This window comes from Callospermophilus lateralis, chromosome 2 (genome assembly GCF_048772815.1).
Source record: "Callospermophilus lateralis isolate mCalLat2 chromosome 2, mCalLat2.hap1, whole genome shotgun sequence".
Taxonomy (NCBI): Eukaryota; Metazoa; Chordata; class Mammalia; order Rodentia; family Sciuridae; genus Callospermophilus; species Callospermophilus lateralis.
The window spans coordinates 115,776,845-115,802,800 of record NC_135306.1 but is presented as its reverse complement, the minus strand read 5'-3'; the positions used below and the strand labels follow the sequence as shown (position 1 = coordinate 115,802,800).

At 37.9% G+C, this 25,956-nt stretch overlaps 2 protein-coding genes across 3 annotated transcripts in view; both read left to right on the top strand.

Annotated features, from left to right (window-relative positions):
• The window catches only part of Dixdc1 (DIX domain containing 1), a 77,262-nt gene extending 69,826 nt beyond the window's left edge, over positions 1-7,436 (top strand). For both annotated transcript variants that reach the window (XM_076846418.1, XM_076846417.1), the window contains 3 exons: positions 1,669-1,774; positions 2,720-2,828; positions 4,195-7,436. In XM_076846418.1, the coding sequence (XP_076702533.1) occupies positions 1,669-1,774; positions 2,720-2,828; positions 4,195-4,275 (296 nt within the window). In that variant the 3' untranslated portion in view covers positions 4,276-7,436. The remainder of the gene's footprint in view (positions 1-1,668; positions 1,775-2,719; positions 2,829-4,194) is intronic.
• Positions 7,437-10,522: 3,086 nt separating this feature from the next.
• Positions 10,523-25,956, top strand: part of Dlat (dihydrolipoamide S-acetyltransferase) — a 39,832-nt gene continuing 24,398 nt past the window's right edge. Inside the window, exons 1-7 of the mRNA XM_076846405.2 lie at positions 10,523-10,888; positions 11,326-11,427; positions 11,976-12,100; positions 12,373-12,535; positions 17,252-17,378; positions 19,409-19,596; positions 20,588-20,741. Coding sequence (XP_076702520.1) covers positions 10,616-10,888; positions 11,326-11,427; positions 11,976-12,100; positions 12,373-12,535; positions 17,252-17,378; positions 19,409-19,596; positions 20,588-20,741 — 1,132 coding nt within the window. The 5' untranslated portion in view covers positions 10,523-10,615. The remainder of the gene's footprint in view (positions 10,889-11,325; positions 11,428-11,975; positions 12,101-12,372; positions 12,536-17,251; positions 17,379-19,408; positions 19,597-20,587; positions 20,742-25,956) is intronic.

Sequence of the window (25,956 nt, the reverse complement as noted above, 5' to 3'; positions counted from 1 at the left end):
TTAAAAAAATTATTTTTTAGTTATAGGAGGACACAATATTTTATTTTTATGTGGTGCTGAGGATCAAATCCAATGCCTCATGCATGCTAGGCGAGTGTTCTACCTCTGAGCCCCAGCCCCAGCCCAGGACCTACATCTTAAATCTTAGCCCTTCAGAGTCCTTGTGACTGGCTCTGCCTATGCACTACTTCTTGATGCATTTCTTAAATACATGTTCCCATTTCATATCTTTTGCATGTGCATTACCCTCTTTCTGGAGTGCCTTTGCAACATGTCAATCTTATGATTTTTTTTTTTCTTTTGGTGCTGGGGATTTAACCTGGGACCTCATGAATGCTAGGCAAGTGCACTACCATTGAGCTATACCCCCAGTTTTTAATTTTTATTTTGAGACAAGGTCTTATCAAGTTGTGCAGGCTGACTTTGAACTTGCAATACTCTTGCTCCAATCCCTCAAATAGCTGAAATTTCAGGCATGTGCCATGATGCATGTTGTAGTTGATTTTTATATTCTCAAAATCTAATGTGTAGAAGGTACTCGATTAATGTTTAGTGAATGAATGAATCAGTTATATGATTTTATACCAGAAGTAAATATATATTCACAACTGCCATGTTCCAGGTGCTGGAAAATCATAGCACGTATGTTATGATAATGGGTAGTTTTTGAAGAAAAACTCCCTCATACTCTTATTTTAAACCCCTTCCCAGAATTGTTGCTGTTGTTTTGATGGGTGTCAGCATCTTAAGGAAGTTAAGAAGTTGTGTGTACATGAAATTGCAGTATAGATTTTAATGAAAGTTTAATTATTGGCTTTTTGGTCCTTATGACAAAAGTTTCTGATTGGTCTTTTCTCCTAGTCTCAATTATAAGTACAATTATAAGTACTCATTAATTAATTGTACTTTTAAAAAAATATTTATTTATTTTTTGGGTGTAGAAGGACACAACATAATGCCTTTATTTTTATGTGGTGCTGAGAATGGAACCCGGGTCCCGCCCGTGCTAGGGGAGTGCTCTACCGCTGAGCCACAATCCCAGCCCTAATTGTACTTTTTCTGAAGTACCTTTTTAGAGAATAGACAAGTTTGGAACCTGAGTTAAAGTCCGCAGGACCAACACATACAGATTACAGTTAAGAGTTAAAGTAGATCTTGTACTTTTAAAACAAGAATCATAGACCCCTTGGAATCTGAGTTTCTAAGCTGCCTCTGCCTTTGTGGTTCTTGTTCCTGATGTGTGTGTGTGTGTGTGTGTGTGTGTTACGAATCACACGAGTATTCTCTACTACTAACTGACTGTAGCAGAATTTGCAGGTCCTGCTGTGTATGTCTATACTGACTCAGCTGAACTCTTGCTGGGCTTCTCTGTCTGCTTTTGATCTTCAGCAACAGTGCCTGTCAGATCAGTTGCAGTTCCCCTGCTATAAATACCTGGAATGGTTGAGAAATGATGGTCCTTGTGATAATGTTCATGCCTGAAGCACCTCTTTTCCTCATGGTTCTAGTGGTGACTTCCTTTGGACCCATGGACATGGCATTTAGCAAGACTGTGAGAGCTTTGCTGTGACCTCATAGCCTCATTCTCCTGAGACATTTTGCGTAACTAAGTGAGGGGTGTTATGGAACAAATTGAATGTCCTAACCACAGAGTCTCTTTGATTGCAGAATTGCCTCACTCACAGAGTTCTCCAGCTGTGAGCAGCACCTGCACAAAAGTGCTCTATTTCACTGACCGGTCACTTACACCCTTCATGGTCAATATACCAAAGAGGTGAGATGCTGGGATTATCTTTTTCTTTTTCTTTTTGTAAAATAAATAAAAGGAAGGCAGAACCATTGGTTTCTGCCCAAATGAACAGTTGAAAGGTCTTTAAAAAGCCGCATGTCTATGAAGAAGAGCCCAGGAGGTTCAAGTTCCAACTTTGTTACTAACCAGTGGCATTATAAAGGACAAATCATGATCTACTCCTAGATACAGGAGTAATAACAGTACTTCCAATCCTGGTAATAATGCAAGTATGTTCCAGGTTTGGAAACATTTTTTTAAGTGTTCAAAATTGGTCTGCTGAAAGATAGGGACTGTGTCTGGCTTTTACTCACTGATCTTTGTTACTATTTAATGAGTGCAACTAATCCACATTGAGAATTTATGTTGAAAGCTTTCCAAAAACTCAGTTAATATACTTCCTTCTATGGTAATATAGATCTTAAAAATCTGGAGCCAAGTACTGAGAAGTTATGGAATTTTTCTTTCCCAGAGAATCTACTTATCTGGTCTGGGTTGAAAGACAGCTTTCTAAAGCTAGATAGATAAAGATAATGATACCTGATTTAATTCTACCAGCCTAGGGAACTGGAATATTGTAGCAAAGAAGGAAATCAAGAGAGCTTAAGCATATTTATAGTTATTTCACAAATTTGATTTCAGAGACCTTATGTCTTATTTCCAAAGAAAAACAGAAAAGTGATCTGGCTACTGCTGAAACAGTAAATCTACTTTAAATTCTCAGCTCACTGGATTTTTAATGCTATTTTCATGTCCTAGTGGTGACTGGTTTCCTAACCTCTGCTATTTTAGAGTTATCTTGGTTTCCAGGGGCAGTGACCTAATAAGGTCATGCTGTTTCTGCCTGTTGACTTTGGCATGGGCCTGGTTTAAAGCTAACACCTTATCTTTCCAACCCATTATTTTGTTGATACTCCCCTTTTGTTGCAGGTTGGGAGAAGTGACTTTGAAGGATTTTAAAGCAGCTATTGATCGGGAAGGGAATCATCGATATCACTTCAAAGCATTGGATCCTGAGTTTGGCACTGTCAAAGAGGAGGTACAGAATCCATGGGGAATCTGGGTAGTATTACTGGTCATACTAGAACTCCACAACCTCCTGTTTAAGGACTAGTACTCTTGAGTACCTAAATTCCCTAATCTGGTCAGAGGAACTTTCTGGCACCTTTGGCCTAATAAAGTCATAGAATGGCCAAGATGATAGCTTCTTCAGTTCTAGAACTTGATCATCTTGACTGAGACTTTGGATAGTATTTTTATTTTGAAAAGGAAAAGGTTTTATTTTATTAGGGAAAATAAAAACCTCAAGACAATAAAATAAAGACCTTTTCTAGCTGTAGCTGCATCTTAGAATTTTTTCCTACATGGAACAAAATAAAAAAACAGGCACGAAGACTCAGAACTATATATTATGTGGTGGTGGTTTCTCCTAGTGAGAACAAAGAACTTCTGGATAGCCATCTATGCTGATTTCCAACTCCTTGAGTATTTTTTTTTTTTATCCTGTGCCTCTCTTTATAATCCATTTGCCAAATACAGCCATTTTGGGGGAAGAGAATTCTCGGTTCTGCTGTATTATTTATTGCAAACACTTTTACTGTGGTTACAGAATGAAAAAGTTGGAAAACCTAATATTTTGCAAAGGTTCCTCACTGAAATTAATGTTTTAATACCCTGTTTTGTTAATTTTGTTAGTGGCTTAGGAAATGAATTGAATAAATGAATGAAAAGAACTGTGTCTCAGAGTTGGTCTTCTTTCCAACCCTTTCTTCACAATGTCCAATACCAAAATTTTTCCCTTTCTCATTTTAAAAAGGTGTCTACTGCTGCTTTGTCCTAAGAAGCCCAAGGTAGTCTGTGATTCACAATTCATTAATTCTTATAAATCTCTGAACAAAGCAGCATTAGGGATTTTTTTAAAAACCATTTCATAAATGTGGAACTAAGGCAAAACAAACAAACAAATAAAATACCAGTTGCAACATCAGGGACAAAACCAAAGAGAAATAAACACTCAAGCTTCCTTTTACATTTTTTTTTTCTTTTGCAGTGCTAGGGATTGAACCCCTAGGTGCTCTACCACTGAGGTACATCCCCAGCCTGTTTTTATTTATTTATTTTATTGGTACTAGGGATTGAATCCAAAGGCACTTTACCACTGAGCTACATTTCCAGTCTTTTTTATTTTTTGAGACAGAGTCTCACAAAGTTGCTGAGGCTGGCCTCAAATTTTTAGCCCTCCTGCCTCAGCCTCCCAAGTCATTGAGATTAATGCTTTACAATTCCCAATGTTGCTTCTATACTCTATCCCTAATGTTTGCATTCTTTTATCAGCAGCAGTTGTTTAGTGAAACTACCTACCATACTCTGTATTTTTTTTCACTGTGGCTTTTTTGTTTACCTAGGTTTTTCATGATGATGATGCCATCCCTGGATGGGAAGGGAAAATTGTAGCCTGGGTGGAAGAAGACCATGGAGAGAATTAACGCTGAGTATTGGAACCTGGTCACTCCTGGCTGCTTCACTCAGGAAAGGGGACTTAAACCAGAGTACATTAAGAAGTTTCTAATTTGTGCTGCCAAAACAGAAGCTTCTCCAAGTATGATGGTTATCTGCTAGACCTGTTTCTGTGCCTGGCATGTCTGGTACTTAAAATCCCTGTCCATATGTGGACCATGGGTTCATCTGGAGTTCCTTGTCCATGGGAAGTGTTTTGTTCACTCTGAGGATAACAAACCGAAGGCCTTAACCAATGGGGATGGATGATCCCGCTCCTGTAGGGGCATGGCTGCTATTATCTGGAACCTAGGAATTGGATGCATTACTCCTGTGTGTTACAGTATTAATTTAATTGGCCTCAATGGTTGCAGCAATCAGAGTCCCAGCATTGTACTCACAGACAAGGCAAAGGTACCAACTTTTCTGCTGCTTTGCAGATACCACAAACCAAGAATAACTTGTGAGGTGGTACCAAAGATGAAAGCCCACTCTTCAATAATTGTTTGAACTGAACATGGATGGTGCTGAATTTTTGATTGGATGGAAAAAGGGCTGCCCCATATTGTGCTATTCTATTCTAAAACCATAATTAAGACCTTGGGCTGCCTCTTCTGGTCTTATCTGGTTCTGCATCTTGTCGTTCAGCCCACATAGGGCATATTTCATGTACTGCTAGTTTTCTCTGGGGACTCTTAAACTTTAGAGCCATTTATTTTTCTTCCAACAGATGAACTTTGTTTTTGAAAAGAATAAGGAGTGAAAGGCTCCTTAAAAATCCAGGCGGGTATGGAAAGGTGCTGCTACCCATATCTTCTTGACTTTGTCTCATGACTTTCTTTAACTCATACATCTTCTTTGCAGTTAAGAGGAGACAGACCATTAATTTCAGTGTTTCTTTGTGATTTATGCATATTGAACATGAATTACTGGTCTGCCCCTCATTTCAAGGCTGGAGTTATTTTCTACTATACATTTAGTCTAGGCTGATCCTCTAGGGCATAATAGAAACCATGGGGCATGGAGCATGAGTTGTAAATGGGAAAGTTGATTCAGGGTGAAGAAACCTAGAATCATTTCACATGTGCAACACTGTCAAGTGTAGAAGCTACAAGTGTTCAATTTTCAGAGTTTATTTAACAACCTGAATTTTCTCATTCATCCACCAGTACCATCAACCACTCAGCCATTATTCATATATATATACACATATATGTATGTGTGTATATATATATGTATATTAAACACACACACACACACACACACACACACACAACTTCCAAAAGCAGTCTGGACCACCAGTGTACACTGCCAAATAGAAGAGTAGGACAGATCTCAGTTCTGGGTTCTTGACCTGTCTGTGTCCAATTCATCTCCCCTTTTCAGCCACTTGAACAGACTACTCTTGGAACTCTTGAAATAACATCTTGTTTTATATAGATGTGTCTTTTAAAAATAGTTCATGTTTGGAGAATTCTTTTGTACTCATTTGCTTTTTGTCTGAGAACCATGTCTATTTTTATAACTCAAGTGTGAGTTCTATATACTCTCACATTCTGTATACTGTGTCGCATTTTCTAGAGAACCCAGTAGCTTTTATACAGTCTCTTCTTACACCTCTGTGGTTTCAGAACAAACTTTATTTTATTACAATTACACTAATGGCCACTAATTCCTGTCCAATTCTACTTGCTATTTTAGTTATGGAGGTAGTTCTATGTAATCCAGTTTATTATTCTTCTAGCAGATAGAGTTCAAAAGGCATCAGGTGTCTTTGTGTAAGTTTTCCTGGTCTTCTATTAAAGAATGATTTTTTTTCATCAGAAATAACTGGGAAAGTTTGGGAAAGCCAGCCATAGCAGTAATAATTCATTATGAAAGCAAACAGAAGAAAACAGTATATTTTCAGGGTTTTTTTTTCTCCTCACCCAAGAAGTCTGGAAAAAGTTCTTATGTCACCAGTTTCTCTGTTGCATGAATTTTAGTGTTTTGCTTTATGACAGCATGAGGGTTATCAGGCCAAAAGTTTGTTATTGTATTTACAGTAAATTTATCTTGAATGTCTGTCTCTTAAATCAGTTTTCACTTGTTTTCTTTCAGTGAACAGTCTTACCATTATGTGGATTTTTAACTTTTCAGGAAAATTAAACCAGAAAAATTTCAGTCCTCTACTTTTGTGTTTTATCTCTTTTTTGAAAAGGAGCTACAAGGCCTTCATCTCTCCATAAGAGTGTAATTTGAATTCAGGGGATAAACTAAAAGATAACTTCCCAACCTTTAGCTCATGTACCATGGATAATGACTAAGCATCCTACTGGAGGACATCACTTTCATAACTGTATGAATTTTTGTGGTAATCATTCTGGTTTCTAAAGTGAGAGGAGCTTCTGAGCAGGTATAGGCATTGATTCATTGTATTTCAATAGATTTCTACTTGGCGGCATTCTAGGGGGCCTTGTGACTTATGTATAGTGTTGTCCTCTAGTGCTACTGGGATAGACCATCCTGCTACTGCTAAAGTTCTCTTTCCATGAGAAAAAGTAAAGAACTAGAATGTTTATAGAGTTCATAATTTCTAAACCATGTTTGGTTAAAAACAAAACTAGTTGAGAGCTCAGTTCTTTAAAAAGTCATTTAAAAACTGAAGACTGGTTCTCTTCTTGGTTCATTCCCTAAATTAGCTGGGATTAGAACACTTCACAATTTGTACCTAAAGAATCTGGTTTAAATACACTTGGTAATGGTAATCCTACTTATGAACTTTTCAGCTCTTTTTGACTGAGATGGTTGTAAGGGAAAATATCTTTATGTTCTACATCCAATCTAAGAGGACTATACTTAAAAGCATTTGTTCATAATTAAAATTATTTTCATTTTTTTCCATTAAATAAGTATTATGATTGCACACTCCTTCAATTGTCTGAATTTATGTAAGAGGTATAGCTTGCTTAAAATGCATATATATGTAAAATTATATTTTCTTAGAAACATGGACGTTTGCAACCATTGCTTTCAAAGAGATTATTATTGTGTATTCTCCATTTTACAGTGTTTTCATGAAAACTATGTTATACCAGCAGCTTCTGATGATTAATACCAGTTTTAACTGCCTGTACCAGATTTGTGAATTAAAACACACACACAGAGAGAATAAAATGGAGTTTGCAAACAAAATCCCATCAATCATTTTCATTTATTGACTGAGATTAATCATAAAGCCATTACATTTAGTGAAGGCAGATTTCCTCAAGTGTTCTCCCTGGTAGCATGTTTACTCATTATCTGGAGAGTACAGATGAAGATTACTTTATTGCTACAGATAGTTTACTACTGGTATTTCTAATTAAGCACAAAATAGGTTATTATGATCAGAAGATTATGTAATTTTGCTCCTCTTTTGAAATTATATGTAAATACACAAATACATTTATTTATTTTGGGTGGTACTGAGACTCAAACTAAGGGCCTCACATATGCTGGGCAAGTGCTTTACTACTAAGAAATATCCTCAGCCCATAAATGTTAAAATAAAAGCCTCAGAGAGACAAAAGAAGTCTCTAATTTGCAAATACAAGCACTAAGGAAAGATTCAGAGATTTCTTTTTCTTTTTTGGTGCTGAGAAATGAACCCAGAACACTATATGCTATTCCACTAAACTACACCCCTCCAGCCAAAAATGTGTATTTACTTATCATTTTCAGATGAAGTCTCACTGTCTTACTTGGGCTAGTTTCTACCTCTTGGTGGGCTCAAGTGTGAATCTTATGAATGGCAGACTACAGGTCAGCACCAAGACCTAGGCAGAAATATGTAGTTAAAAGAACTAGAATTTCCAAATCAATCTGAAAGCTTCAAAATTTAAGTAGGCTCTATTTAGCACTGCAGTTTAAATGTGTGATAAATCTAAACCTTTAGCCTTGACTGTTTTTGTTTGGCTTTTTTTGGGGGGGAGGGTAACTTATGATTGAACCCAGGTGTGCTTAACCATGAGCTATATCTCCAGCCCTTTTTATTTATTTTGAGGTAGGGTCTCAGTAAGTTGCTTAGGGCCTCACTAAATTGCTGAGCTGGCCTCAAACTTGCAATACTGCCTCAGCCTTTTGAGTTACAGGGAATTAGAGGCATGGGCCACCCCACCAAGCCTGGCCTGAGTACATACTTTTAACTATTAATTGGCTATCCCATCATTATGTTACTGTTAAATATGTTCAAAACAATTCAAAATATTTCAGTACCAACTAACATCTCTTTCCATCTACTTACTTTGTATCAGTGATATTTCCATTTTATTTAGGACTTTTTGAGTCTTAGTTTTCAATTTTCTTTATCCAATCTGTTTAGGCAACTCCAGGCTTATTCTTTTAGGACTTGAAAACAAAATTCCATTAATCAAATTCCTAATTCTAGGATCAACTTGCCACCCCTGGATATTTAAGCTGTGCACTCTTACAATTTAGCTACACAGAAATCAAAGTACATTCAAAATGCAAACTATTGTTGAAAAATGCAAAACAAGGTTTATGCAAGCCTACTCAAGTGAACAATAAAACTGCAGATCACCTTATACTTTATAAAAAAGGCTTAGATCCAACCTTTAAAATGCAGTGGAAGTAGCAAGATACTGCTATTAAAAAGTTTCAGCATTTTTATAACCACTTATTAAGTTACAGTATAAGCCATTTCATTAATTAATCTTCCATTGCTTCTTCCAATTGTTACTCATAAGTAAAAATTTTACAAAATTACTACTCAATTTTAATTATTTCAAACATGCATTTTCATTTAATCTAGAAATTTTATTTCTTAGTTATGCCTACATAAAATTGTTGGGCAGTTGTGCCTGCTTAAACATTCCTAATTTAAGTAGGTACGAAACAGTCTCAAGAGGCTTTCTTTGTTATTATTCCAAATTAATTATCAGGGAAGTTGAATGCTTTCAGACATTGATTTCCCCCCAATTTCTTCTTGTGTTCTTGGTGTTCCCTGACCATGTGTACAATGGGGACTTCCTCCCAATGTCATCTTCAGCTTAGAAATAATGAGCTGTTTTCTAATTATGAAATAACTGTACAATAGAGGTGTACCTAACAAATTGTGTACATAAGTCTTCCTTCATTAATTAAAAAATGCATTTAGCACCCACTATTTACCAGGTACTATATATACTATAACTCTGAAGATGGCGAAGAACAGTACAAAGATTCCTGCCCCCACTGGCATAGTTTAGTTTTGACATGAAATACACTCATGAGCCACATAACGGTGTTTGGTTAATGATCTACCAAATGTAGGATGGCGAGCCCTTAAGATTATATCGCCTAGTGACATTGTAGCCAACTTTGTTAAATGCACTCTATGATGTTCACACAACCACAAAATAGACTAACAATAAATTTCTCATGATTGCATCTTAAAGCAAGGCCTTTTGGCTATTTAAAGGAATTCTGTGGTGATTAGGAGGTAACACAAATCTGTTTTGCAAACTTTTCTTCCTACAGGAAGTAGGTTTAATCCTACTAGAGTACATTTGACTGTGGGAATGTGCCTTCCGCCTGGCTGCCCATCACACCACCTGGCTGGAAAACCTGGTACTGCCGTGTTCGGAGGCGCTACAAACCTGAAATTAAATCTTTGTAACCTAGTACAGCCCGCACAGGGAGAGGCCCCAAACCGGGTCACTTTGGGCCTTGCAGAAACCAAGGGCACATCTCCCGAACCCTTGGACAGCCCCGCAGGCGGTTCCTGGCACCTTATTCCCGTGAAGCGACACTCCAAGCCGCTGCCCCCTGATCTAAGGCTCCCATCGATCGCCCGGCCACTCTTCGGGCGCGTACCCAGCTCCTCGTCAAAACAAGGCCACCCCCTCCCCCCAGCATCTCCCACAACGCCACTATTAGCCAGGCTCTCTCTGCCTTTTTAGGCCCCGACCCCACAACGACTGTGGTCCTTTCTATCTTCTGGGATGCCTCTCTTAGAACTCCGCCACCTTCTTCCCTTCTCCCATTCTTTGGCCTCCCAAATTTGGCGCTTGCGGTAGCTTCGCTGAAACACGCCTATTCGGGTGGGTCCTAAGTAGCCGCCTCACCCGCCTAGAGCCCCCCAGACCTAGCCGCCTCACCCACCTAGAGCCTCCCAAACCAGGTCCCTGCGGAGGAAGAGCGTTGGTGGGGCGCACTACTGGACTGCGGAGGGGCGGTGTGAATTCTCCGAACCGGTTTTACGACAACGTGCGGCTGCGCAGAGTGGCTGACGGCAAAGCCGCGCTGCTCTAGGAGAGGTCACTCCGGAGACCGTATAGGTTTTGGGGCGTGGGGGGGATCAGTGGCATTATGTGGCGCGTCTGTGCGCGACGGGCCCAGAATGCAGCCCCAAGGACGGGACTCGGAGCTCGATGGACGGCCTCGCGGGAGGGATCTGCAGCTCAGTGTGTGAGCCGGCGGTCTGGCCCCGCTCGTTGCAACAGCACAACCACAAGGTATGGCGGGGTCCGGGCATTGGGCGGCTGGAGCCCCAACTCTGGCGCCACTCCGCGGAACCGCTTACTGTTGCAACTTCTGGGCTCGTCTAGCCGCCGCAGTTATAGTCTCCCCCCGCATCAGAAGGTAAGCTCTCAACCTGGGACCCGGTTGCCCTTCAGGGCATTCTTCTTGGCCTTGGGAACCTCCAGAGGCCCCAGTGATCTTCCAACTCCTCCCCAGTATCTGTCATCGCGCCTTGTCCAATACCTAGCTTTGCTGCAGCTCTTGAACTCCCTTCTTAAGGTCTGTTCCATTCAAAGGAGAGTTCCAAGCCTGGGGCTGTGTGTTAAACATCTGCTGAGGTTAGGGCTTTGTCAGACCCACTAGACTGTGGGGGAGGAAGCCTGCCACTGGAAATAATAAACTTCTGGTAGGCAAGAACTCCCTTTCTATCTCCAGGACCCAGTGTGTAATGGGACTCAGTAAACTTTTTGCATGAAATTGAATTGAGTGGAACCTTAAAGGAGACTGAGAATTAAGCAGCTCTTGTTGATTTAATGCTTTTCCTTTTTCTCTTCCAGGTTCCGTTGCCTTCTCTTTCCCCCACAATGCAGGCAGGCACAATTGCCCGTTGGGAGAAAAAAGAAGGAGAAAAAATCAATGAGGGAGATCTAATTGCAGAAGTAAGTTTTAAAATATGGAGATGAGTTCGAAGGGGCTGGATATGCTGAACAGCTTTGTAGCTTTATGGATGCATAATATATCCTTTGCTTAAGAAACAGATTTTTTTTTTTCCCCCACAACGTGATATTAGAATTGGTTAAATAAGTGGTCGGTCAGCAGCTGGCTAAACTGATCTTTTTTTTTTTTTTTTTTTCTTTTTTGGTATACCGGGATTGAACTCAGAGGCACTTAACCACTGAGCCACATCCCCAGCCTTTTTATGTATTTTATTTAGAGACAGAATTTCACTGAGTTGCTCAGGCCTTTGCTAAGTTATTGAAGCTGGCTTTGAACTCAAGATTCTCCTGCCTCAGAGCTGCTGGGATTACAGGTGTGCACCACCGCCCTGGCCCAAACAGCTCTTTCTTTACTCAATGTATTTTAAAAGAATTCTTTCTTTCAAGTCCATGATAATGGCTTTATTGTCATATGACTGTTGAACTGTATAATTCTAGACAGTTCTGGGTACTGGCAGTACAAATCTTAAGTTTCTGCTTTGTGTTAAAAGGTTGAAACTGATAAAGCCACTGTTGGATTTGAGAGCATGGAGGAGTGTTACATGGCAAAGATCCTTGTTGCTGAAGGTACTAGAGATGTTCCAGTTGGAGCCATTATTTGTATCACAGTTGGAAAGTAAGTGGAACCCTCACAATTGTGAAAGTTCAGTGCTTCTCAGAATATTTTAACTAAGAGTTGAGAAATAAGTAAAGGCTTTGTGTGTGTGTGTGTGTGTGTGTGTGTGGTGCTGGGGATTGAACCCAGGGCCTTGTGCAAGTGAGGTAAGCACTCTACCAGCTGAGCTATATATATATCCTCAGCCCCTAGTAGAGACTTTTGAAGACTTCTGTGGAAGCTGAATTTACTTTATAACTCCTTTATATTTACACATTCTTTCTTTTCCTTAGACCTGAAGATATTGAAGCCTTTAAAAATTATACTTTGGATTCCTCAGCAGCTCCTACCCCACAAGCAGCCTCAGCACCAACTCCAGCTGCTGCTACTGCTGCTGCATCTCCATCCACGCCTTCTGCTCAGGCTCCTGGTAGTTCATATCCCACCCATATGCAGGTGAGGCTCAGCTGAGTATTTGCTCTAAATGATTTAATATCTATACATTTTTCATAGATGGCTATCATATACTGGAAACTGGCATTAAATGTGGTTAGGTTTTGTCATTTGTGAGTATAGGAGATTTAACCATGAAAATTGATAACCTTTGATCTTAGTTGTTATTTCCAGGTATGTAACTTAGACAATTCTTTTAACCTTTCTCCACTCAGCCTCGGTGTATTACACAGTATAATGCTTGGCAATTCTTACTCAAGAACATTATGTTCCACAATTATACATTGTCGGTGGGGCTGTGGACTAGTACAGCTACTCTAGAAAGCAGTGTGGAGATTCCTCTAAAACTAGGGATGGAACCACCATATGACCCCGATATCCCATTCCAGAGTATTTTCCCAAAAGACCTAAAATTGGCAAACTACAGTGACATAGCCACATCAGTGTTTATAGCATCAGTGTTTATTCACAATAACTAAATTTTGGAATCAAACCAGAAGCCTGTCGATAGATGAATGGATTAAGAAATTGTGATATATGCCTGGGGTTGTAGCTCAGTGGCAGAGCACTTGCCTGGCACATGTGAAACAATGGGTTTGATCCTTAGCACCATATAAAAGTAAACAAATAAAATGAAGGCATGCTGTCTATCTACAACTACAAAAAATTTTTTTAATTGTGATATATATATATATATATACACACACACACACACACACACGCACACATGCACAATCATTCAACTCAATCAATAAAAAGAATGAAATTATGGCATTTGCCAGTAAATGGGTGGAAATGGAGATTATCATTCTGAGTGAAATTAGTCAAACTCAGTAACTCAAAGGTTGAATGTTTTTTTCTCATATGTGGAAGCTAGAGTAAAATAAAGGAAAGGGGGAGGGAAGAATAAAATTACATAAGGAACCAATCAAATACAAGTTAATAGATGATTAAAAGGAAGTCTAGTGGACTAGCAGAGGAAAAGGGGAGCAGGGTGGGAAGGACAGGAGGGAAATCGGGGGCTCATGAATTGAAATAGATTTCCATGAATGTGTGTGTTTGTTGGGATAAACCCAGCTACTATGTATAACCATAAAGCCCTAAGGGGGGAAAAAAAAACACAAAAAGAGCTGAGTGTCAAGGTGCATGCTTGTAATCCCAATGGCTCAGGGAGCTGAGGCAGGAGGCTCTCAAGTTCAAACCCAACCTCAGCGACAGTGAGGCACTAAGCAATTTAGTGAGACCCTGTCTCTAAATAAAATAAAAAATAGGGCTGGGGATGTGGTTCAGTGGTTGAATTCCCCTGAGTTCAATCCTTGGTACTCCCCCCGCCAAAAATCCATAAAACATTATGTTCCAGATTTTGAAGGTGATTTTACTTATGTTTACTCCCTGTACAAATGGAGTGCCATCTGTTGAAAGTCCTCAGTTGGTGTTGTTATTGTCAGGGTGTCCAGTTGGGTTCCAGGTCCTTGGTGTCCCAAACAAAGAATTGAGCAAGACACACAAGTAACAGGTGAAGTATAGATTTATTGAAGGTGAAGATGGAAGTAGCACTCTGTAAGGTAGAGCAGAGTGAGCCTAGTAAGAGAGAGCTTCAGGGCCGCAATGTCTGGAAATTAGTGTTTTATTTAAAAGTCTAAGAAGACAGCAGATGAGCTGTGAGGCATTTTCTTCCCTATATGGACCTGATGGAAGATCTTGCTGGTCACCTTATGAGACCTGGTTTAGAATATTTTCAATTTTCTCCGTTAGTTATTTTAGAAAACCTAATTAGAATACTGCTCAGTTTACTCCATTGGTTATTTTAAAATACTGAACCCATGGCAGGAGTTGGCATGGTAATGTCAACAGAGACATAACTCACCTCCCTGTGTTGTCCTCCAGCGCATCCTTCTTTTATACCCTGCCTCTGCCACCTTGGTGTCCTTGAACTCCTGCCTAAGAGTGTTTTCCTTTGACATGTGTTGGTCTACTTTTGCAGAATAGGTGAAGTACTTCTGTAGTATTCATAAATGACAATAAAGAGTAAGTGTGCAGTAAACACATAGAATAGCATTGCAACAAAACTGAAAGCTATAAATGCAGTCACTGTTGATTGTACTAAGTCACTTTCTAAGAAATTAAATCAGTTTATATTAGAGTAGTCCTGTGTATATTTGTATATTTTTAATGTTGAAATTGGATAAAAAACTAGTTATCCTTTTTCTGAAGGATTAATATCTGAACTTGCTTTAACTTATTTTTTCTTGAAAATTTTGTTTAAGAGTCATTTTCTTCATTGGAAATAATGTTCCTCTTCAAGGACTATTAGTAGCAATCACTTATGATGAAATTTTACCTGGTCTTACAATTCACACTGTTATTTCATCCTGTTCAACAGATTCTGTCTCGTTACATAAGACCTCATTTCTCTCCATTTTATGTCTGCGGCTTTGTATGCAAATGTATAAATGTTGGGTTGTGCCTTAATTATTAAGATTATTGGCTTTTGGTTTTTTTGACTGAACCCAGGGGTGCTTAACCCCTGAGCCACATTTATATTAGCGACAGGGTCTCAGTTCGAGGATGACTCTGATCCTCCTGCTTCAACTTCCTGAGCCACTGGAATTACAGGCATGCACCACCAAGCCCATCTCCAGTCATTTTTAAGAAACAGATGAAGATGGCAAATTTTGAACAAACAAAGCATTTTTAAAGAATTTTCAGTCTTGTTTTACTTTTTTCCCCCCTTCTGGAGACATCTTTGATTGAAATTACTTTCCCCTCAACATCAGACTATTCAGTATTGCTAATTAGATACAAAAGCCTAAGAAGAAAGCAGATGAAGTCCATTATAACTGATGGACTGAATAACCATCCACGTTCAGTGTGCACGCAAACTCTAAAAATAAGAAACCAATTTTTAATTAATATTTACAGAAGGTCCACTAAAGGTGCAAAGATCCAAGACCATTTTTATTTTGATGAAATGCATATTATCTAAATTTTTCTTTGCTTGCTTGTATTTTGGTGTCAAATGTAAGAATCCTTTGCCAAATCTGAAGATATTCTGCTATGTGCTCTTATATGATTTTTGGGAGATTGACTGTATACCAACTCAAATGGCAAAGGGGCTACAGATGTAGCTTGGTGGTAAAGCATGTGTTTAGCATGCACAAGGCCCTGGGTTCATTCTACAGCAACACATTAAAAACAAATAAAATATATATAAGGAGTAATATACACATAAAGAGAACTCTAACCCATAATTTGCAACAGCCAGTCCAGGATGCCAAACAATATCCTCTGCAGTGTTTTTCCCCAAAGTGACCAGAGATGGTTAATAACTGCCAGGTTCTTTTTTAAAAAAATATATATATATTTTTTAGTTGTAGTTGGATACAATATTGTTAATTAATTAATTAATTATTTTATGTGGCGCTGAGAATGGAACCCAAGACCTCACCTGTGCTAGGCAAGCTCTCCATTGCTGAGCCATAACCCCAGCCCCCTGCCAGGTTCTTTAATTTTTGTGCCTCCTTCCAACTCAAGACCAACCAGAGGTATTGTTAATTTTTAATTCAGATGTTTCCATTTTGATGGTGTGGAAACGACTATTATAAGAACAGTTTTTGAGGAACTGGGAGTGTAGCTCAGCAGTAGAGCACTGTTTAGCATTCATGAAGCCCTTGTTTAATCCCTAGCACCCTCCCACAAAGAAAACCCCCCCCAAAAAAGACCTACAGTTTAAAAAAATTTTTAGTTTAAAGAATTAATTTAAATGGACATAAATTCTTTGAATTTATAATTATAATGTTTTGAAATATGTTTACATTGTGAATGGTGAAATTGAATCAATTGTACATTTTTATTAACTATAGTCTCCAAAGAATAGTTCTTACTGGTTTTGTAAATCTTATGTCTAGGAAGTTTGGGACAAATGTGGTTTCCTTTGGGTGAAAAGATGTATGGAGCACAGTAAAATTTTAGCAGGGGAGTTTGGACCAGATCAGTTTGTAAAAAAAAAAAAAAAAAACTTCAATCTTTTTTTGTGTGTGTGGTGCAGATCCTTGTAAATACTGTGCAAATGCTTTACCAATGACTGCATCTCCAGTCCTTTTTATCTTTTATTTTGAGACAGGATCTCACTAAGTTGCCCAGGCTGGCCTGGAACTTGTGATCCTCTTACTCAGTCTCCTGAGTGCCTGTGATTTCAGGCTTGCACCACTATACCTGGCAAAAAAAATTCTATCTTTTATTTATTTATTTATTTATTTTTTAGTTGTAAGTGGACACAATACATTTATTTTATTTTTATGTGGTGCTGAAAATAGGACCCAGAACCTCACGCATGCTAGGCAAGTGCTCTACCTCTGAGCCACAATCTTAACCCCTCCAAAATTCTATCTTAACCTAAATGTTATAGAAAGATGAAAAGATGCTCTATGATTAGATATTTATTGGGGAAATTGACTATCTGGAAAAAAATTCTTCCCGTCTACCTGTTACTTTGAACTTTGGATGGTGTGTCTGCATATGGCTGGTACACTTTAAAGCTTGAGATGATCTGAAGGAGTATTTAACTGGTGGAAAGCTCTTGAGGCACTGAGCTTTCGATGTGATGACTGTTTAGACTCTCAAAGTCACTATCACTCCCTGAAACTGTATAAGGTTGCCTGAGTGCTTTGTGTCCAATGCTTCTTAATATTGAGCAGTATTATGTATTTACTTCTACAGGTACTTCTTCCTGCCCTTTCTCCTACAATGACAATGGGTACAGTTCAGAGATGGGAAAAAAAAGTGGGTGAGAAGCTAAGTGAAGGAGACTTATTGGCAGAAATAGAGACTGACAAGGCCACTATAGGTGAGATTTCTTCAGCTCTTAATGGTTGAGGCACTAAGTTTTCCAGTGAGCAAGAGGATTGTCATTCTTTCTTGTCACAAGTGAATGATGATGTGAAAATTTTACAATTTTTAGGATTCATTTCCTGGGACAAAAGTTTTATAACAAACATGTATATGGTCAAATTTGTCAGGTACATATCACATTCATTGAATCAAGAAGAGTGTCAACTCAGATTATTCTTAGGCCAGAGTTTGCTTCTTAGCCTTATTTTATGTTACTGAAAAGCTATATCATAACTGCCATTATCTAAACTGGGCAAAAAAGCAGAAGAGGAGAAAATCACTCCCAAGGCAGGAAAATATAAAAAAATTTAAGATGGCTTCGAGGGAAAGCTGAAAACCAGGGTTTAGATTGTTTTCATAGTTTGAAAATGACATGCATATTAATCTGTTCCAATATTACATTTCCATGTTTCCCCCCTTTTTTGATTTGTTTTTATGCTCAGAAATAAAATGCATATAGATAATCTTATATTTGTGATAATATTTAGGATATTTGTAGGTATTATGAATTTTTTGCCCTTTTCTCCATAGTCGTCAATAAAGCGTGCCTGTCCATTCTACAGAGATGTAGTAGAAGATCCTAGGCATCTTCTGCAATAGTACTTGGCAGATTGTATTCTCTTAAACCCCATCGTTAATCACTGGCATCTTGGCAAAGGAGAATTAAAGAGTAGGACCCTACAATGCCCCATTTCCCTCCCCTACTCTACCAGAACAGTTCTTTTTCTTTTGTAAATTGTAGTTCTCCATAAATGGGTGTTTTTTGGGGGAAGATGGTTATTTATCTAGGAGTCAAAACTTATTTATCTTCTCCAGTGGCTTCTTTTAGTTTTACTTTTGCAACTCTAATTTTTAGTTCCTTATAAGAAAAGCAGTAGCTGAATAAAATATAAGTTGTCAACACCGTAGACATTCCAGTAATGTTGCATTTCTTCACATTGAAATATTTAGTATAACACTAAATATAAGCTCTTTGAAAAGCCCCAAGGAAACTTTTAGAATTGACCTTCAACATTGTTCATCTGGGATGTTTTTTAATTTGACGTCCATGTGGCTGTGATTTTTATCTGTACAGCTGACACTATCTTGAAGTCTTGTAAGTCTGCATGGGATCTGCCCTTGGAGATATTTTTAATAACTTTGAGAACTAATCATTTTCTCTAATCTCTGATAGTTTTATTTAGCAGATACAGTTGCTCCTCAGAATCCACAGGGAATTGGTTCCAGAATAAAAATCTGTACATGTTAAGCTCAGATGCATTATTTTTTTCAAATGATTTTAGTCCTGTGGATTTGGAGGGTCAGCTGTATTTGTACCAGGTATTGTTTCTAAGTTCTTAAGAAATATTCATTTAAATTCATTAAAATACCTGAGGTAGGTATAGTCATCCCTTGGTATCTAGACGGGGGCGGGGAATTGCCTCCCCCTCCAATCTGCAGATAATTAAGTCTCTTATATAAAATGGCATAATATTTGCATAGAATTTGTATGCATTCCTTCATATTTGCCATATATTTGGTTTTTGTTTTTTCTTTTTGATGTGCTGGGGATTGAACCTAGGGACTTGTGCATACTAGGCAAGACCTCTGCTCCTGAGCTATTCCCTGACCCCTCCTATATACTTTAACTCATTTCTAGGTTACTTCTAATACCTAATACAGTAAAAACTAAGTAAGTAGTTGTTACACTATATTGTTTAGGGAATAATGACGAGAAAAAAGTCTATATACATCTTCAGTATAGATGCAATTATTATAGACTTAACTCAGGAACAGTATAAAATTTTGATCTATAAATGGTTAAATCCAATGATGACTGTAGTATAATTTTGCCCATTTTATAAAGAAACTGAGGTCCAGGTTAAATAGCTTATAAAAAGGCTATGTAACTAGTTAGAATGAAAAAAGCCTGTACTTAAAACTCTACTGAGTTTGTATTTATAGTAGAGTCTTTTAATTACCATAATTTTTTTCTTTCTATTTAAGGTTTTGAAGTACAGGAAGAAGGTTATCTGGCAAAAATCCTGGTTCCTGAAGGCACAAGAGATGTCCCTCTGGGAACCCCACTTTGTATCATCGTAGAAAAAGAGTCAGATATAGCAGCATTTGCTGATTATAGGCCAACTGAAGTAACTGATTTAAAACCACAAGCACCACCACCTACCCCACCTCCGGTAGGTATGGCTCCAGAATCAAGGGAACAATTATCCTGTTAAAGAATAAATTAAAGGGATGTGATTAGATGATGTCCTAGGTTCCTTTGAGCTCCAAGATTAAATGAATAGGGAAGGGGATAGTTGGTTAACATTTGTAGGGTTAGTTGGCACTGTGCCATGCTTTTAATGTCAGTAGTTTGAGCCTTCTAGCTTTTTCCCCACTGCTGTCTTGAGTCCTGCTGAGAAAAATGTGGAGGTGACATAGTCACATTTACTATATGATGCCTGACATTTCTTATCCTTTTAGGTATTTACATTTTATAGTAGGTCAAGTATATATTTGTAATACACTGGAAGCTTGACAAGCATACTTATTTTGCATAGAATTTGGTATATTACCATATACAATGTATTGTACAGTATACATCTATAACATGAACTTGTGTGAACTCCAAGCATAGATAGATAACACAATGAAGCTTCTACAGATGCTAAAATCATGTGAGTTCAGACTAGGTGCACATTATTATAGGAGAAAATTTGATTTCTGAGTGTCCTTCATTCACAGGGAGCTAGAAAGTAGCAGTGTTAGTTTATTTTTTTAAGATGCTTTTCAACTTGGAACATTCTAGCATAATTTTGTATTTTGAAATTTGATTAAATAAAGACAAAAGCTATGTTGGTGATGTACTTAATCAGTATAAAGAAATGGCAAGTGATTGAAGTGAAGAGAGGCTGTAAGGATATTATATACTGGTCAGCAGTATTAAATTCAATACCTCTCCATGTTTTCCTAAGATAACTTGACTTTGTTCTGTCTTTGTCATAAAGGATTGTTTTTGCTGTTCCTATTGTTACACTGTGTTGGTTAAGCAGAAAGAAGATCTTTGGGGAAAAGGATGCATGTTATTTAATTAAAATACTTTTTAATTTATTCATAAAATATACACTTAAATCTTTCAGACCAATCTTTGCGTGATGGATTAATAATTTGAAACTTTTTTCAAAGGTGGCCCCTGTTCCTCCGACTCCTGCACCTTTAGCTCCTACACCCTCAGCCACCTTTCCAGCTGCTCCTGCTGGACCAAAGGGAAGGGTATTTGTTAGCCCTCTTGCAAAGAAGTTGGCAACAGAAAAAGGAATTGACCTTACACAAGTAAAAGGTAAGTCTCTGTCTATGGCATGGAGTTGTAAAGTTAAAATATAGTTGAATTTCCTCTTTGAAACCAGTGTGTACAACTGTATATAATTGTCTTAGGTAGAATAATAGGATGATGAGGGAGGAAAATATCCCTTTATTGTCTCCACAGAGTAGGGAAACATTATTATGTTTTATTTAGTCTTCTTAGGATCTTCCTGAGGAATTTAGATACCTTTTAAAAATTGCCCTACCTTCATGGGAACTGCTTAATTGTTGGTGAAAATACACATTCTTGCTTAGCAAAGTTGGGTTTTAGGACCTGGTTTTGTAATAAGATATTTTTATTAGTGCTAGGTTTACTGAATGTAACAAAACAAAACATGAAGTAGGGGTGATTTTAAATGACTTAAAATAATAAAATTCGTATAAAACTGAACTAAAGCTCCCTAAGGGCAAGGGAAAAAGCTTTATTCATCTTTTTTTCCCCAAAGTAAACATACAGCTTAGCCAGCTGTGGGGTGGTGCATGCCTGTAATCCCAGTGACTCAGGAGGCTAAGGCAAGGCTAGCCCCAGCAACTCAGCAAGACCCTAAGCAATTTAGCAAGACCCTGTCTCAAAATAAAAAACAAAAATGGCTGGGGATGTAGCACAGTGATAAATCACTTGGGTTTGGAATCTTAGCTTTTTATTGTTTTCTATGTTTTCATCTTTAGGTGAATGACTACTTAGCTTATCTATGTCTTTAGATGAATTTAAGACAGTAATGTATATAGAGAATGATGAGAATTAAATGTGTTATAAAGGTGAAGTGCTTAGAAAAGTATCTAGCATGTAAGTACTCAGTATGTATTTGTTGTCATTCATATTGTTTCTATTACCTAGCACATAAATTCTTGTATTCTTGGATAAACTTAAGCTAGTTTAATATAAAGTGATTTAAATACTTACTTGGAAAAGGAGGGGAATTAGTATTCTTGGAACCTGGTTTGATGGCTAATGCTATGTGTTGGTCATTTAATGTACCACATTTAATTTGAACAACAGTTTCTAAGGTAAGAATTAACCATTTTTTTTGGGTAAGAACAGAATCTTAAGGAGTATTCCTATTTGTAACATAATGAAGTTGCAATTTGAATCTGGATTTGTTATATCTCTAAAGTCTGTTTTTTTCCCACCACCTTATGCTGCCATAATTACTAAGGAAAAATATGGCTGGTTCCCCAGTTGCCCAGCTATGGGCACTCAGTGATGGTTATTATCTGCCTGCAAACTACTATTTTGTAGTTAAAAGTCAAGCCAATCCCAAGATACAAGGATAGAAGGTTATAAATTGTTTGGACTTCACGGGATTCTTATAATATTGGCAGACTCTTTTTTTTTTTTTTTTTTTTTTGTTCGTCTTATGCTATTTCACTTGTATGTTGCCATTCCTTTCATATATATGATTAGAGTCAAGATAGCAGTGTGAGTGGGAATAAATTTTGAAGACAGAAGAGGGACTAGATTATTATTTATATCTGAAAAATTTAAACAAGAAAGACCTTCATTAGATAGTTGGCAACACTAACTAATGAGATAAGAAGAGAAAATCCCATTATTTTTACTATGCAGGCAGTTAGGTTATTCATTTATTATTATTTAAGCAAATATTCACCAAGTTCTATATACATCATATCTTTGTTCATAAGATTTCAGTTTCATTTGCCTGCATGGTCAACAATAAAGAAATAAGCTGGGTGCAGTGGCACTTGCCTATTATCCCAGCAGCTTGGGAGGCTTAGGCAGGAGGATCACAAGTACAAAGCCAGCCTCAGCAATTTAGGAGGCCCTAAGCAACTTAGTAAGACCTTGACTCAAAAAATAAAAAGGGCTGGAGATGTTTCTTAGTGCTTAAGTAGCCCTGGGTTCAATCCCTGGTACCAAAAAAAAAAAAAAAAGTGAAAAAAAAGGAGATATATAGCTTAGTAATTAAGAGTGGGCTCTGATCAGAGGGAGGGAGGAGAAGAGGGAAAGGGAAGGTTCTGGAGAATGAGAATGATCAAATTATGTGCATGAAGTGTGGGCTCTGGAGCTTGATTGCTTGAGTTTAAATGTTAGCTATTTTAGTACTAGCCATCATGTGAACTTTGTGTCTCATTCTCTTTGTTTGTGTATAAAAATAATACCTGATTTGTTGTGAGGATTACATGAGTAAATAAATGCATGTGCAGAGAAAGAATATTTAGGTATTAGCTATTACAGTAATGTATTTTATTAAATGATGATTTCAGTGTTAAGAAAGAAATAAGCTGAGTGATACACTAGTGACAGGATAAATATATGAATGGTCATGACTACTTTTAGACATGGTGGTTAGAGAAAATCTTTTGGATGAAGTGACATTTGATCTGATTGAAAGATGAGGAGTCAGCTTTGGGCCAAGCATGTGAAGTACAGAGGAAAGATCATTTGGGGCAGGGAGACCAGAAGTATACAATCTAAAATGGAAAAGAGTTTGACATGTTTGAAGAATGTAATGGAACATGGGGAGCAGTGGGTCTGGTCTAGTGGTAGAAGATGAATAAGTTGGGGAAGAAGCACAGAGATGAGATTATTATGAACCTTATAGATCTTGATCAAGAATTGAAATTTCATTTAAAGTATAATAGGAAGTCATTGAAAGACATAAGCAAGGAAGTGAAATAAAATGATTTATGTTTTTTAAGAGAATATTTTGGTTGCTTTGAGGAAATGGATTAAATGAAAGCCAAGTTATCTGTTAAGATGGCTGGAGCTAATGATGGTAGCTTAGACAAGGGTGGTGAAAATAAAAAGAAATGAACAACTTTAAGACACAATTTTTACCTGGAATCAACAGAACTCAATCAAGGATTTTATAGAGGACAACAGTAATTTCAGAAGAATGATTGAGTGGAAACCTATCTGAATAAGTCAAGAAGTAGATGTGAAATGGAGAGAGGATATGGACAACTCATTCAAGAAGTCTAGCTGTTGCTGGGCATGGTGGCTCACGCCTTCTATCCCAGTGGTTCAAGAGGTTCAGAAAGGAGGATCAGGAGTTTAAAGCCAGCCTCAGCAACTTAGTGAAGCCCTAAGCAACTCAGTGAGACCCTGTCTCTAAATAAAATACAAAAAACGGCTAGAGATAGTAAGTGCTCCTTAGTTTAATCCCTGGTACTGAAAAGGAAAAAAAAAAAAAAAAAAGCTTGCTATGAAGAAAGGCATAGGAATAATGATAGCTTTAGATGGATGTGGACCTAAGAGGGTTTTTGCTGGGCATGGTGGCAAGTGCCTGTAATCTTAGCAGTTTAGGAGGCTGAGGCAGGAGGACCATAAGTTTGAGGCCAGCCTGGGCAACTTCACAAGACCCTATCTGAAAATAAAAATTAGAAGGGCTAGGGATGTAGCTCAATGGAAAAGCATTCCTGGATTCTACACTCAATCCTGAAAAAAAAAAAAAAGTAAAATTAAATAATAATAAAGTAAAATATATGTAGGGAGGGCTTTTGAAGATAAGTGTTAGAATGAATCTAGTATGGAGTTCCTCAGTAGTGGCACTATTGATTTTTTTGACCAGATAATTTTTTTTGTGTGTGGGCTGTGACCTGTACATTATATGATGTAATGTTCTTGGCCTCAATCTAGTAAGGTGGTAGTACCGATCTCTACTTAGGACAAACAGAAATGTCTTAAGACATTATCAGGGATTCCCTGGGAAGCTAAATTGCTCTCCTTGAGAATCAGTGGCCTAATAGAAAGGGATCAGTGGATGATATAGAAGGGGATTATGAGCAGGATGGTTTCACAAGGAACAAAGTTCTTAAGAAGGAATTCGAAAGGGCTGTGGCTGTGGTTCAGTTGTAGAGCACTTGTCTAGTATGCGTGAGGCACTAGGTTTGATCCCCAACACCACATTAAAAAAAAAGAAGAAGGAATGTAATTGGCCTTTATAGAAATTAAGAACATTTTTATCTATTTTCATAGGAGAGAAAATATAGGATGGCTTTATCAGTTTGGTGGTAAAAGATGACAAGAGTTCCTTTTTGGTCACTACTGTTTGATAAATAAATGTGAAATGAAGATATTAGCTGGTTAATGAGTGAGGAAAATTTTGTGGTTAGAGCAATTAGAAAGTAGTAGCCTCAGAGATCAGAAAGGTGAATTTAAAGGAAATGATTGCATTTCTGGGCAGTTTTGTGTATCTGTTTTAGGTTTGTGTTTCTGTCAGGTATTTCTATATAGCAACATTAAGTTGCTCAGTGTTGACACTGAGAAAGATAAATAGTCTTAGGGTTTTGCAAAGGAGGATTATAAGAATAATCCATAGAATGTAAACTGGGTTAGGAGGAAAGTGAAGACCAGAGGGAGGTCATGGATAATGAGAGTAAAGGAATCAGTGGAGTGGTATCTTGATGAGGCAGAAATGATTATTTTTTCATTGGGGGAAGGGTGTGGTCTGGGCTAAGTGAGCTCAGAGTATAGTATCAGTATCAGTTATTGTGTGTTTTCTGACACCAAATGCTTGGTGTCCCCATATCCTTCAATTCTCTGATGCCAGCTGGGTGTCCAGGAATTCAGTCCAATTTTGACATTAGCTACCTAGATTTGGCATGAGTCCACAGGGCTCAGTCCTGCAAGACTCCCTTTACTTCAGTTACTTTCAGTTGCAAGGCCTGGGTGTCATCTTTATGTCCCAATCATTAGTTAGTAATCAGGAATCCCCAAGAACCTCTTCTCAGGTTTGGTGATTTGCTAGAACAACTCACAGAACTTAAGTAAACACTACTTACTACTATTGATTTGTTATAAAGGATATAGCTCAGAAACAGCCAAATGGAAGAGATGCATAGGGCAAGGTATAGTGGGGAGGGGTACACAGAACTTCCATGCCTTCTCTGGCATGCCATCCTCACAGCACATGGATATGTTTACTAACCTGGAAGCTCTCTGAATATCACTGTTAAAAGAATTTTTATTTTCAGTGGTAGACGTTTTGTCAGTTCCCAGTACTGGAGGAAAAATGTTTATTTTCATAGACATGTCATTACAAAGACATGATTGACTAAACCGTTTGCCATTTTGTCATTGAACTCAATCTCCAATCTTCCTTCTCTCCCAGGAAGTGGGGCAGCAGAGGAGGAAGGAGATGGGGAGAGAAAAGGGAAAGGGGATTGAAAGTTAATTACCCTCAATCATGTGTTTGGTCTTTCTGGCTGACTAGCCCCAATCCTAGTAG